The 14,515-nt window shown below is 42.0% G+C and overlaps 1 protein-coding gene across 2 annotated transcripts in view; it reads left to right on the top strand.

The window, feature by feature from the left end:
* Positions 1-13,722, top strand: part of ITGA8 (integrin subunit alpha 8) — a 171,516-nt gene extending 157,794 nt beyond the window's left edge. Inside the window, exons 28-30 of one of the 2 annotated variants that reach the window (XM_021064834.2) lie at positions 399-500; positions 8,849-8,971; positions 10,663-13,722. In XM_021064834.2, the coding sequence (XP_020920493.2) occupies positions 399-500; positions 8,849-8,971; positions 10,663-10,749 (312 nt within the window). In that variant the 3' untranslated portion in view covers positions 10,750-13,722. Of the gene's footprint in view, positions 1-398; positions 903-1,038; positions 3,212-8,848; positions 8,972-10,662 lie in introns of those variants that run through there. The other variant, XR_014817944.1, reaches the window with a different exon arrangement.
* Positions 13,723-14,515: the final 793 nt, after the last annotated feature.

Genomic DNA, 14,515 nt, shown 5'->3' on the forward strand with positions numbered 1-14,515 from the left:
CTTAGCCCTTTTAGGAACTCTGATTTTGTTTCTATTTTAACCATATTGTGCCAGGTCTTTTGTTAAAAGACAGATTATCTTTAGAAATAAGAAGAAAGTGAATGTTGGTTGGATGGGTGACTGGATGGATGCCTGGACAGATATAGGATGAATGATGGATGGATGGATGGATGGATAATAAATGGGTGGGTGATTTATGGATGGATAAATGGATGATGGCTAGATGATGGATGGGTGAATGGATCATGAATGGATAGATGGATGAGGAAAAAATAAAAGAAAGAGAAAAGAAGGAAGGAGAAACCTTTGCTTTGGAAATGGACAACATTGAAAATAATTGGCTGGCTGCTATTATAACTTTTAAAACCTTTACATGAAATAAATATTTTTGATTTCAGAGGAAAAATGATCCCTATTCTCTTGCATCCCTGGTGTCCTTTGAAGTTAAGAAGATGCCTTATAAAGATCAGCCAGCAAAACTCCCAGAAGGCAGCATAGCAGTGAGTATCAAAATATAGAGGTACAAATAATTTGTCAGATTATTTTAAAATCATTTATTTTCACTTGTGCTGGGTTTAAGTGCTTATCACATTGACTTGAGAAAAATTTTCCTCCTCAGATCATTACTTTCTTACTTCAGTCTGGAAATTTCTTGCTGTCATTTGATCAGATTTTTAAACCTTCATTGTAAATGTCTATCCCCCAAAAAGTCACAGGGTTAGACTAATACCTTTTTTTTTTTTTTTTTTTTGGAGTTGCCTCACAGAAAATGGAGTTTCTGGGCCAGGGATCAAAATCTGAGCCCTAGTTGTGACCTACACCACTACCGTGACAACACCAGATCCTTAACCCACTGTGCTGGGCCAGGGATTGAACCTGCATCCCAGTGCTCCAGAGACACTGCTGATCCTGTTGGACCACAGCAGGAACTCCAGGACTGTTTTTAATTCGGCCATTTCATTTGAAAGAAATCCAGATAGTAACAATCATCATAATGAAATCACACTGATTGTTCATTTTAAAGAAAGCCTGGTGGAGTTCCTGCTGTGGCACAACAGGATCGGTGGCATCTCTGCAGCGCCAGGACGCAGGAGTAGAGGAGAATCCACAGATTTCAAAACAGGTTCATTGGGAGCACCATCCCAGCTCCACCTCGCTCTAACTGGAAACCTTCCAGAAATCACTCTGTGTACTTTCCTGAGGCTATTAGCCACATTTACCAGAAAGTATTATTAAGAAGACTGTTACAATTATATATACATCTCCAACATTGTATCTAAAATGAGCTAAATTTCACTAACAGTAGTCTCAGTAATAGTCTCAATAGCCAAATAGTCTCAGCAATGTAACCCTCCCAAAGTGTCTTTACCTTCTCTGGCCAAGTCCAGGAAACCCACTTAGAAATGTCCATATATTCCCACAGTCTAACTATTTCAGCAAACTTTGGTGGCGTTGCAAGCAAGCACTGCCACATCTTTCTTCACTTAGCTTGCTCTCTTTCTCTCAGGAGTTGTCTGCTATACTTTGGATTTATGGTCTACCTAGAAAATAGAGGCTTGGGGTTTTTAATAGAGAATGTTCATCCGAGGAGGTTCAAAGGCTTGTAACTCTCAGGGAGATAAATCTGGGTCCTTTGTTTTCTCTGAGCACGTACCCCGCAACGGAAACATATGGCACAGTCAATTCCATCGACAGGCTTGCTTCTTTCTGAACTGGCCACAGGTGACAGCCTGCTGTGCTCAACTCATCTCAAGAGATCCACAAAATGATCAGAGACACCCTTGTTAGTGCATCTTTTAAGAAGTCTTGTTGTCTGATGTAGATGACTGACCTCACCACTTATGTAAAGGTTATGGGAAAAACTTCCAAATCTCCCAACCCTCGATGGATTATAGGAGACCTTGCCAGTAGAAAGTTAGCTGGGATCACCAGGTTTGAGAAAACTGTGCTTGGAGCTGGAAGATGATTTTTTTCTTCTGTGTCTCAAAAATCTTGTCATTCTTATCTTGAGAAGGACCCAGCAGAAAGGAATCGTGTTCAGGTGGTAGCGTCAGTTGGACTAGGTGGTAGGAGGATCATGAGAGCTCCAATCCACACCTCTTGGTTCTTTCCTTGGTAATAAGACAAGAATATTTGCCTGTTTTCCAATGCCCTTGGGTGTAAGGATGAGTCTGTCTGACCTTCCTTTCCCACATGGTCACAATTGCAACCATTTCTTGAGCCCCAGATAAGCTTTCCAGGGGGTCGAAGGAAACAGTAACAACCCCACTGGCTATTGGCACAGGATCGGTGTTTGTAACCAATGAACACTTCATGAGAGGTGACACTCATCATGTTCAGAGGTGAGGGAAAGGTGGCCTGATGTAAAGGGACAGGACTGAGCCCAGAATCATTATAGCACAGAAAAAAAAAATTAGTTATTTGAACACTTTTTTTTTTTTTTTTTGGCTGAACCCACAGCATGTGGAAGTTCCTAGACCAGCGATCAAACCTGCACCATGGCAGTGACCCCTAGCCACTGCAGTGACAACACCAGATCCGTGACCCACTGCAACACAAGGGAACTCCTTGAACACTTTTTTTTGCCTATTAATAAACTTTGGCATTTGTGTACCATGTGACTAAAGCCAAATTCCCTAACTACATCTAGAAGAGAATATTATTGTCTGGTGTAACTCTAAAGGCAGGTATTATAAAATACTTCAGGAAAAACCTTATTTAAAAATGCATACATATGTGTTCCTGCTGTGGTGCAGTGGGTTAAGGATCTGGCATTGCTGCAGCTGTGGCATAGGTCGCGGCTGCAGCTCAGCTTCAGTCCCTGGCCTGAAAACTTCCATGTGCTGTGGGTATGGCCAAACTTCTTTTTCATTTTAAAAATTAAAACTCATGCATAAACTGTGAGTCTCTTGGACTTTTTGAGTTGTTAGCAAAACTTCAGGCTCTTAAAATGGAATTCTTTCATTAAGCACTTGCGTGGAGTTCAAACTTATCATAGGGACTTCTTATCTCATGGGGCTATTTGAATGTTGTTAAAATGTGTGTTCAGCTGGTCTACTTCATGTTATGATTTTATTCTAAACGGCACTGTAGGTAGGGTGTCTTGGTACATTTATATGAAACATTCTTGTGACCCCACTGAAGTATGTTTACTCAAGATTTTGTGATACATAAATACAGATGTCAACATTAATTACAGTTGCAAATGCAAGGAGGCTTTTTCCTTCTACCTTGGTATTTTGTCAAAATATACAAACACATACCCTAAATGTCAATGATAAAATGTAGGCATATTAAAGACTTATTTATGGCCTTCCCATCATAATAAAGAACAACAAAATTTACAACATGATGAAAATTTACGATTAAATGTTCCCTACTTAGCATCACTTTAAGAACATCTAAACTGCTTATAATTTATGGATCCCATTTCCTAAAACTGCCGATAGCCATAGCAAGTGAATGCCACAATTTTATACTATTTCTTTAAATAACTGCACATTCTTGATGCATGAAAAAATGAAAACAGTTTGTTGATTAGTTGGCATGAAATGGAATTTTTCTCCCTAAGTTTTATGTGCTTTAGTTACACCACATGACCCTCTTTCTGAAAGCAATGAAAACATGCAGTCAAAAACTCATATTCTTCAATTAAAGCTTTGGCCCTAAATATACTCCATCATTTCCCTTGGGACCACCTTCTTGAGAAATGAATCTAATTAGGAAAGATTTGGATAATTTGGCTAATTACATCACTGTGTGAGATTATGCAAAAGTTCTGTGCAATCCAAGATGGTAGCCACTCACTGGGTCACTGTCAACACGGATGGTGAGGACTCAAGATGTGGGTAGAGTGACTGAAGAACTGAACAGTTTTATTTCATCTTAATTCACCTCAGTTTAAAACCATAGGGGTATAAGCTATTTTTTTTTTTTTGCCATTAAACACAGCTTTAGTTTTTGGGTAAGACTGCATGTCACTGTAACCAATGAAAATTTAGCAGGTGTTACATGCTGCAAGGGTAAAAAAAAAAAAAATGCTGGATTTTGGAGACTTAGTTTAAAAAAAAAGAATGTCAAGTATTTTATGAATATTTTATTTCAATTATATGTTGGAATAATTTTGATATTAAGGGTTGTATAAGATATATTATTAAAGTGAATGCACCATATTTCTCTTAACTCATTTTTAATGTGACTACTATAAAATTTTAAATGACATGCATGGCTTGCAAAATATATATGTATGTGTATATGTATATATATCCCAGTACCCACAGCATATAGAAGTTCCCAGGCTGAGGATCAAATCTGAGCTGCAGCAATGCCAGATCCTTAACCTGCTGTACTATAACAGGACTCCCTTTCATTATACATCTGTTAGACAGCACTGGTCTTATACAAGGTTCTAGCTTGAAGCTCTTGATAATACCTACAGAGCTTCAGAGAACGTGGGGTATTTAATAAATCTTATTTGAAATGAAAGACAAATCTTACTGTCAGTCATTAGAAACTCTAGAAATTAAGATCTATTTTTCTCATTATTTATTATCCAGTGGATAATCTAAGCTTCTTATGGCTTATCAATATGAGCTTGCAGACAAATATAAATATTAGGAATAACAAAGTTTGGGTATTTTTCTACATTTTATCTTGTCACCAAGCTTCCCCCAAACCATCTTGGGGTTTGCGCAGGACTAAGACACATTTAAATAAATGTGGAGCCTGTAAAAGTGCTTAGGTTTCTTCCCTCTTCAGCTTGCCTGTAGAGTTCAAGTTTCTAGTTTATACAGAGTATTGAGTTTCAGGAAAAGCTTGGCTTTACCTGTTTCCACTTGCATATGAAATGCCCTGTTGCCCTTGACAGATGTGAATGTCACTTAACTTACTAATCATTGAGTTCTCCGGAAGACCCAAATGACTCTTCCAATGATGTGTTACATGTGACGCATCCTCCTCTTCCCAGCAGCATCCATCTAGTTCCTTGCCCTGGAAAGCGAAGATACGTTCCGGGGTACTCTTACTGATCTGTATGTCTACTGTCCCTAGTATAGCAACTTCTTGACTGTACAGTGAAAAACCCAGATACGTGTAGGAAAACACCAGGGGCGACGGAGATCTCTGCAGCTGCACCCATTTCAGATCAAAGAGATAAAATCGAGCCGCCTCCGTGCCACAGAGAAGTCCTAAAGGCAGCAGGCAAGGCGAGCAGAATGCAGGTGTGGGAGCAAAGTCACTGAGTTTGCTTGCCTTCCACTAAAACTCTACATCCCGTCCTCTTCTTAATTATTATTAATGCCTCCCTTTAATTACAGATGGTGAATGTATGTGACATGCATAATCCTTACACTAAAAGTGCTCAGAGAAAGGGTATGAAGTGGTATGTTTCAAATGAACATAATATTCCTGGCAGCAGACAACCATTTTGGGGGTGAGAATTTTAGAATTTTGGAACTAATAAGGACAGCAGTGATCATTGACTCTCAGACTATTTTAAGACTGTTCTTGCAATCTTAGGAAGCAAATACAAGCAAAAAGCCAGGGGATTTTGTAATCTTAACTTAAAAAGCTGTTTTCTGCTTCTAGAAACCCTACTAAGTATATCCTATTCAATTGAATGCTTTATTTGTATTTTTCCATCCTGGTCGCAAAAAGAAACCCCATCAAATATCATTATTAGATCTTTGTGAGTGACCCCACCCCCCCGTCTGTTTCTGCAGGCAGATCAGTTTTATAGAACATACACTGAAACCTGCAATAGCTAAGGGCAAAGAAACCCAGCAAAGTCCTCAGTAGCTGTTCGCTCATTCCATTCCGCTTCTTTATTAAACCAACAATTTGTGCAGTCTGTGGTCTATGACCCTTATTTCAACTCCTTTAGCTTAGTTTTTTTTTTTTTTTTTAACATACAAAACTAGGACCATTTCCTATATTACAAAAAAATATTGAAGGGTGACTTCAGCTATTCATGAGGTAAATCAAGAGTTCCCTGGTGGTGCAGCAGGCTAAAGAGCCGGCACTGACACTGCAGCAGCTCCAGTCACTGCCATGGCTCAGGTTTGATCCCTGGCCCAGGAATTTCCACATGCTATGGGTGTGGCCAAAAAAAATAAAATAAAAATGAGGTAACTCAGAAGAGGGAAAATGGAAATGGATTGTTGCCTGTCCTTCTGTAAATTACTTCTGAGTAAAGTTGGGTGATCTCCTGAGTTGTCTCTGCAGTGGCTCGGGTCACTGCTGAGGTGCAGGTTGGATCCAGCCAAAAAAAATTTTTTTTTTTTGGTGATCTCTAACACATGCTCTAAATATAGACTGAAACCATGTTGTTTCCTAAGTAGACTTAAGGTTTGGGGGAATAAATGGTTTCAAGAAACCTCTGAAGTGTCTGTCCACGGCTCCAGATTTTCTCTCTCTTAGGTCCCTGGAACTGGCCTGGGAATGCATGACCACTGCCATCCTTTAGAGCTCCAAATTCTAAAGTGTGCGGTATTACAACTGTATATATAGGTCTGCTCCCAATAATATGAGAGTCGGGGTTTTTTTTCTTTTTTGGGGGGCCACACCTGCGGCATATGGAGGTTCCCAGGCTTAGGGGTCCAATTCAAGCTACAACTGCCAGCCTACACCACAGCCACAGCAAGTCGGAATCTGAGCCGAATCTGCGACCTACACCACAGCTCACAGCAACGCAGGATCCTTAACTCACTGAGCAAGGCAAGGGATCGAACCCACATCTGCATGGATCCTAGTCGAGTTCATTAGCGGCTGAGCCATGAAGGGAACTCCAGAGGGTCATTTTAAAGTATCACTCTGTGCCCTTTTTCTGAGCACCCCAAGATCTAGGACTGAGCATTGATTCATACATTATCAGACATAACTCACCAAGGGACAAGGATGTAGAGAGAAATGATACAGAAGTGACCTAGTTGTCGACTTGCTCCTCTGGCCACATCCATGCTCAGGGCCACTTTAGAATAAATGGCCTAGGCTGCAGAATCCACGTGGCCTGGTGATGCTCTGAGTCCCTGCGTTTCTTCAGTACTTATACAATGAGACCTGTCTTCCAACGGTGGCAAGTTGGGTGAGCGTGATCCATCGCAGTCATGGAATGTTTCACTACCTATTGATGTATTGGATGAATAGGGGTGACGCTGGCCAGAGAGGCTCACGGGCAAAGGAAGAAGGTATAATGGTGAGTAGGCTACACCAGCCTTTTGGTGCTGAGGGCATGTGTCAAGTCTCGAGCAGTCCTGGCCATGTGGAATCCTAGCAGTGTCACTATCACTGACATGGCTCAGCCTGGATACCAGAGATATCTGGGGAATTCCCGCCATGGTGCAGGGGGTTAAGAATCTGACTACAGCAGATGAGGTTATTGCAGAGGTATGGGTTCAATCCCCCACCTGGCACAGTAGGTTAAAAGGATCCAATGTTGCTGCAGCTGCAGTGTAGGTCACAGCTCTGGCTTGAAATCAATCCCTGGCCCAGGAACTCCCATATGCTGTGGGTGCAACCATAAAATTAAAAACAACAAAAACATATTTGGGGCTGGAGAATCAAGTGAGTTAAGCCATCAGTATGTCTTTGGCACAGGGGAAGTGGCCCATGCTGAAGAAGCAATAAAAACCATGACAGGCTAAGAAGAGTGTAGACAAGTTGCTCAGATCTAGTTGAGAAGGAAGAGGAAGGAAAGACCTGAGCAGAGCCAGGACCTGACACTGGGCCCAGGCTGTGAAAATGCCTGTGTTTCCAGCCGGGGAGAGCACCAGAGCCCCCAGCCCACTGTGAGTTCATCCTCACCTCCCAGTGGGTTAGAGAATTGTGTGTGGCCTGGTGTTCCAGGCTCGGGACGGGGCTCCAGATCCTTCCAATCAATGTAGTTAAAGTGAGGCAGCGCTTACTTCTCCAAAACTAGATAGGCCTGCTTGGGCGAAGGGCTGGGTCTCTCCTTGTTTTTGGTTTGGGGTGGAGGTTCTCCAGGGGCTCAGGTCCTCAGCACTCTGGCTTCCTCTGGCCCACATGGGGAGGCAGAGGGGGTCCACACAGGGGATGTGCAGCCCCCCTGGGAAGATCTCCTTTTCCTCCAAGTTCTCTGCACCAGTGGGAAACCAAGTGAGCTCCAGTAGCAACTGCAAATCAGATTTAAGGCCGAAGGCAGCCACAACACCTCAGGGCAATTAGCATTTACTCTGCTCACTGCGGTTACTCTCCTAAAATGCGAGCTGGCTGGCCTTACATGGCTGTGATGGATAGCACAGTGATGCTCCTTGTTGACGGAGCTCGGAGCCAAGGGATAAAGGGGCCGTGATGCGAATGAGACCTACGGAGCACGAAGCCCCTCTGTTCTCAGTTTTCTCATCTGTAAAATGGGGAACTAGGGGATTTCTACTCTGCTCCCACCTTCAGCCGTCTGTGCTTATTTGCAGGCTCACCTCTCGGGAATATGAGCCCAGTTCTGTGGAGAAACATGTGTGGGCAGGCTGGGCTTCTTGTAAGGGTCTATTGTTTAGCCATTTTGCCATAAAAGGTCCAACCCAAATGAAGGTCATTCCTTTCCACCTTACTGGTTCTTGGTCCACCTCAATTCTAGTCTAGGATTTCTGAGTTGCTGGAAACGAAACACCCACCAAGTGTCTGCAATTAGATGTGCTTCCAACCTGGGGCCGAGAATGTGCTAATTTTTAAGATTCCATGTTCTGTGCTGTAAATCTTCCAGTCTCCTCTGGGGTGATTTCAATGATGGCATGGATCCTTTCAGAAGTATCCTCGGTATTATATCAGTAGTTACTGCTCTGTTTCATCAAACAGTTTTCAAACTAGAGCTTATTTCCTTTATTTCCCCTTTCAGATTAAAACATCGGTAATTTGGGCCACCCCAAATGTTTCCTTCTCCATCCCATTATGGGTAATAATACTGGCAATACTTCTTGGGTTACTGGTTCTGGCCATTTTAACCTTGGCTTTATGGAAGGTAAGTATATTTGCTTTCTTTTCAAGTCGAGAGGCCACTAAGGGGCCTTTTAGAAGGACATACCCAGGATTTAAGAAGACAAGGCTAGAGGCATGATTAGGGGATTTCTAACAGTGGGACTCAAGGGAAAATTGTGCTTTGTTTGCTTTGGCAAACCTCATATGCTTGTGTAACTGACATTTAAGAAGATTGAGGGTGTTTAATGCTGCTTTTATCTTGAGATTTCTTGTAAATAAATATAAAGAGTTAGATTTTATTAACTAAGACCTGTGATCTTCTTTCCAATATGCTTAGAGTGATCATGTTATTATGAAGTCTTCATTTTCTTGTTTAATGAATCAAGATCTGAAGCTTTTTGTTTACACAGTTCTATCAGCGATACTTATTTTTCACTAGAAACACAACACAGATGCAATTAATATAGTAATTGATAAATGGGCTTTCCAGTATACCACATAGATCATGCCTGTTATAATATTCTTGGACTTGTTTTCTTGATCTTACCAACTCATTCATCTCCATTAAGAAGTCTTAACTTACTCTTTTCATGTGTTATGCTGAAGTTTGTGCTAAAAGTCTACAATAGGAATTAATGTCTGGTCCCCAAACCAACAATACTGCCAAGTTTGACAGAGCTTTCCGCTTCAGAATAGAAACAGTGTCACTACGACATGGCTGTAAGAGTAATTAATCCAGTCGCATCCTAGCTAACTGATATTGTTGCAGTTCTCCAAAATCATAATGTACTTTAATTTTGAAGCAACAGTTGAGAAAACCTCACCTTCTGAGTTAAATAATGGTTTTCCTGATCATTATCAGATGTTTTGTGCCATCCTGAGTCCAGACAGGTCTAGTGTACCATCTAACTTTAGTAACAGACTTTTGTGTTAGTCAGTTGTTCATGGTAACTTTATGTCCATAAATGATGCAACAGTATGGTGCAACTGACAGAATACTGCACTGGTCCTACAAAAGAAAGAGGACTCAATAGTTTTAATTCACACCCAAGGAATTGGGCTTCTAACCTAAGAAACAACAAGAATTGAGGTTCTAGGTTTCTAGGAAAGGTTGTATTCTCCTAGACCAAACACTCATTTGAAATTCAGGAGAATAAAGATTCTTTTAGAACTGCTTCTTCCCTGAGCTGCTGATTGATCTTTGGAAAGTCACTCACACACTTTGGGACTGAAATAAAGGACCCTTATCATTTTCCTCCGTAACCCGTATATAGGGCAAAGAGGGATGCGAGCATCTCTCTGCTTCTTCCTGTAGTCTATCCCTAGGGAGTCTTCAAGAACCTCCCTTCCCTGGCCAGCAGTTCACAGTGCCACAGGCTCCAGGAAACATGTAGAAAGAGCAGGGAGAGGATCTTGGGGTCAGGGTGCTGTCATCCCAGGAAAATCGACAAGGTCCGTAAGCAGTTTCTATAAAACGAAGGTTTCTGTAAAACGAGCCATCTCCCATGACAATGATAGGGCAGAAAGGACAGGAACACTGCATATGCAACGCATTCCTCTCTGTAGGTAAAGCAGGAGCTCTTTCTACCTGCTAATTTAGAGAATTGGGGAGACTATATTCACAGAGCGCCGGGTTCCTTAGAAAACACACAAAGGAAAAAAAACTCTGAGAATGAGGGGTTTCACCAGTGCTCAGACTGACCGAACCTGAGAGCCCCTTTCTCTCTTTCCTAGTGCGGCTTCTTTGACAGAGCCAGACCCCCCCAAGATGACATGACCGACAGGGAACAGCTGACCAATGAGAAAACCCCTGAGGCGTGAAAAGGAAAACCACAGACCACAAAAACTCCAACAACCCTGGTCCAGTTCAAAGAGGGTCATGAGAGTTCAACCAGGGTGTGTGTGTACCTGCCGACATCCTAGGAAACGGAAGCCCCCCCCCCGGGGGGGGGGGAAAGCGCCACCTCACCTACACTGTGCTTTGGAGAATTTGCCCTGGATCCCAGTGACCCTCTGCAGAAAGGATGCATCCTGGGGAACAGGGAAACAATCAGCCATCGGGTCATCTGCTTCAGTCCTTCTGTATCTGGCAGAAGCTTTGAAATGGGTGTGGGGACGTGAGGTTGCTGTCCAGGTCAATGCCACCCATGTCTCAAAGACAAAAGTCTGAGTGATGATCGAACTGAGGACATGAACTGGACCGAACCTTCCCACACTACTGTATCCAGCGGAATATTTGACACCTCCCTCCAGAAAAGAAATGTTTCTAATGACATTGCAGCTCAGGGAGACAAGCATATGCTGTTGGTACTGTGAAAGAATTTTAGAAATGGCCAAGAGAGTCTTTGCAAGTGGGGGTGACGATTTATTTATTTATTTCCCCTGGCTCTGGGCAGATCCGCTAGAGGAATCAGAAATGCAGATTTGATTCGCTGGTTTTCAAAATCTCTCACAAAATGTCCTTCCAAGATAACCGTTTCGTGCAGAATTCGTCCTTTAATGGAGCTTCTTCAGGATTTAGAGAGTGTTGAGGAGAAGCCAGTTAGTATTAGAAGACCGTCTCACTCAACACCTTGCTGCCTTTGACCTGAACTTGCTTTTATTCACACCTGCCAGGGACTTGCGTCTGCTTAATTTAGTTTGCAAAAAGTTTCAGTGATATTTCCTTTTACAAAACACTAATCTTTCCGTGCACTTAATTAGCAAGATACAGATTTCAAGAGACTCTCAACCTTGGGGGGAGGGGGTGTTTAAAAGTGAAATCCTAGAGTCCAATAATAAAAAAGCAATTTAGTAATTTGGGGCACATACTATTGTTAATATCTGTAAAAGGCAACACCAGTATTTAGCTTGGGATTAAATACCTACTTTTTTTTCTACTATACCTCAAACTTACACTCACAGAGAAGACAGGTTCAACATCATAAGGAAGAGGAAATGTCAAGTTAGGCAGACGTGAGATGCACCTAGAAAAAGTTTTCCTAAGAATTTTATTTAGAATTGCCTACTCCAACTTTACTGTTCATTTTTACTGTTCATCTTTATAGTACCCAACTTTGGAAAAATAACTTAACTTAGGCTATTTTCCCATCATCTTGAATTTAACCATCACTGAAACTTGATGTTGAAAACTCCTGTAAATAATCCATAACTGTGTGTAACATTATCGTTTTTAAGTAAAATTGACCAGCCAAGTTTCTACAGTCTGCACAATTTTGTATCCTTTTTATGACAATGAAAAATGATTATGAAGAAATGCTGAACAAATTTTATATTTATGTGCAATACTTTATAGACCTATGTATCAAAAGCATGTTTACACTGGCATTAGTATTTTTTTTAAATTAATATCCCGAAGCATAAGTGCGATAGAACCAGCAGACCAAAACCCTTCAGTTTACAAAGCAGCTGGAAAATTTATGTCCCAATTTCAACAATCACACTCTATTTGAAAGATGAGCCAAACTCACAGACACTAAATTTTCGGTCATGCCTTAACCTGGAGTCGAGCCATTTGGCCACAGCTGCACAACTTCTTTAGAAACCAAATGAAAGGCAGATGGACAAATACACGAAACGGTTCATATTCTGCCTGCTTGTGAATTCGATCCTGTCATGGTAGCAGTGTCAGGGCTGTGGGGGACCGAAGACTGGCCCCCAGCATGTGTGGTTGACTGGAGGAGAACTGCAAAGGGTTCAGAGAGTTTGAGGGTCACACACACACACACACACCCTCGAAGACCAGTGTTAGGTGTCTGGGGACAGTGGTTTACAGGGAGGTGGCTGCCTATCTCAAGGAGATAACCTGAGGGCTATTTCTCCAATTGTGTCATGTACACTGGTCTCTCTCTGCCCCAGCTCTTGTCATCATGCCTGACTTTTGGCCAAGAGAGAATAAGTCCTCAAGATTTTTGGTCCTAAGGGATCCTTGAGAAAACACACCTTGTTGCCTTTCAAGCTCACCTCTGTGAAGGGACTCAGAACTCTTAGAGTCAGGTCATACAGACAGTTGGAGGCAACTCCAGATGCCAGGAGCAAGACTGGAATCCCGCACAGAGCAAGGATGAGGGCTTTAAAGGCACACTGCAGCATCCTCATAAGCTCACCCAAAAATGGTCCCCCTACTAGGGGGACAGGCACTGCTACCTACAGACATTTCACAGAGGGGGGTCAAGGTGCACGGTGGCCTTCTCTGCCACTTTGGATGTGCAAATGGAGAAAGGGGGGCCAACTGAGGTCAGGAGAACCCTCCAATCATCAGTTCTGGAGTGTCCCTCCACATGGAGAATATTCTAATCACGCACTGAGTGAATCTGCTCATATAAAGCCATTCCCTTTCAAAGTTCCCTGGTGAACCAGTGGGTTAAGGACCTGGCAGTGTCACTGCAGCAGCCCGGATCACTGCTGTGGTGTGGGTTTGATCCCTGGCCCAGGAACTTCCACATGCCAAAGATGCAGCCAAAACAAAACAAAACAAAACAAAACAAAAAAAAAAAAAAAAAGGAGCCAATCACTTTTATAATACATAATGTATCTTTTCTCTTAGAATCTGTATTTCAGACATGCCTTTTGAAATTCTAGCAGCTGATTTTTAAGACATGGGAAAAATAGGCAAATCAAGTTTTATAAACTTGGAGATTTTTATAAAGTAAATAACCTGGACTGGTCACCCCTGAAGCCCCACTCTTTGAACTCAACTCTTTTCTTGTTTTATTTAAGTATGAATGTAGGTATCTGTGAAGATTTTCATGTACCTATTTACCTTGTCACTAATAAAATGAAAACTTAAAGACATGACGTATTTGTGGTTTGTTTCACAAGCAACATAAAGCTTTCCCACAATGGCAGACATCAAAGGTTTCTGTCTTTACACCTTCTTTTTTTTTTTTTTTTTTTTTGTCTTTTTGTCTTTTCTAGGGCCACACCTACGGCATATGGAGGTTCCCAGGCTAGGGATCTGATCAGAGCTGTAGCTGCCAGCCTACACCAGAGCCACAGCAACGTGGGATCCAAGCTGCATCTGCAACCTACACCACAGCTCACGGCAATGCCGGATCCTTAACCCACTGAGCGAGGCCAGGGATCAAACCCACAACCTCATGGTTCCTAGTTGGATTCGCTAGCCACTGAGTCACGACGGGAACTCCTGATTCTTTATTATAAAAACATTTAACAGTGGAAGAAATTTGAAAGAGAAAGAACACAACACCTCTTTGGAATGTTCAACATAGTTCTAAACTTAGATTGTGCTGATATTTGCATGAATATCCTAAAGAGCACTGGATTGTATGCTTTAAATGGGTGAGTTTTACGGTATATGGATTGAATCTAAATACATATGTTTAAAAAAACGCAAGTCATTTCTAATACCTACACTTTTTTTTTTGTCTTTTGTCTTTTTAGGGCCACACCTATAGCATATGGAGGTTCCTAGGCTAGGGGTCTAATTGAAGCTGTAGCTGCCAGCCTACACCACAGCCACAGCAATGCACGATCCTTAACCCACTGAGCGAGGTCAGTGGTCAAACCTGCAACCTCATGGTTTCTAGTCAGATTCATTTCTGCCGCACCACGATGGGAACTTCCA

Source organism: Sus scrofa, chromosome 10 (assembly GCF_054392235.1).
Source record: "Sus scrofa isolate SSC_HxYL_T2T_F1_AM1 chromosome 10, Sscrofa_HxYL_maternal_Yorkshire_Landrace_v2.0, whole genome shotgun sequence".
Lineage (NCBI taxonomy): Eukaryota > Metazoa > Chordata > Mammalia > Artiodactyla > Suidae > Sus > Sus scrofa.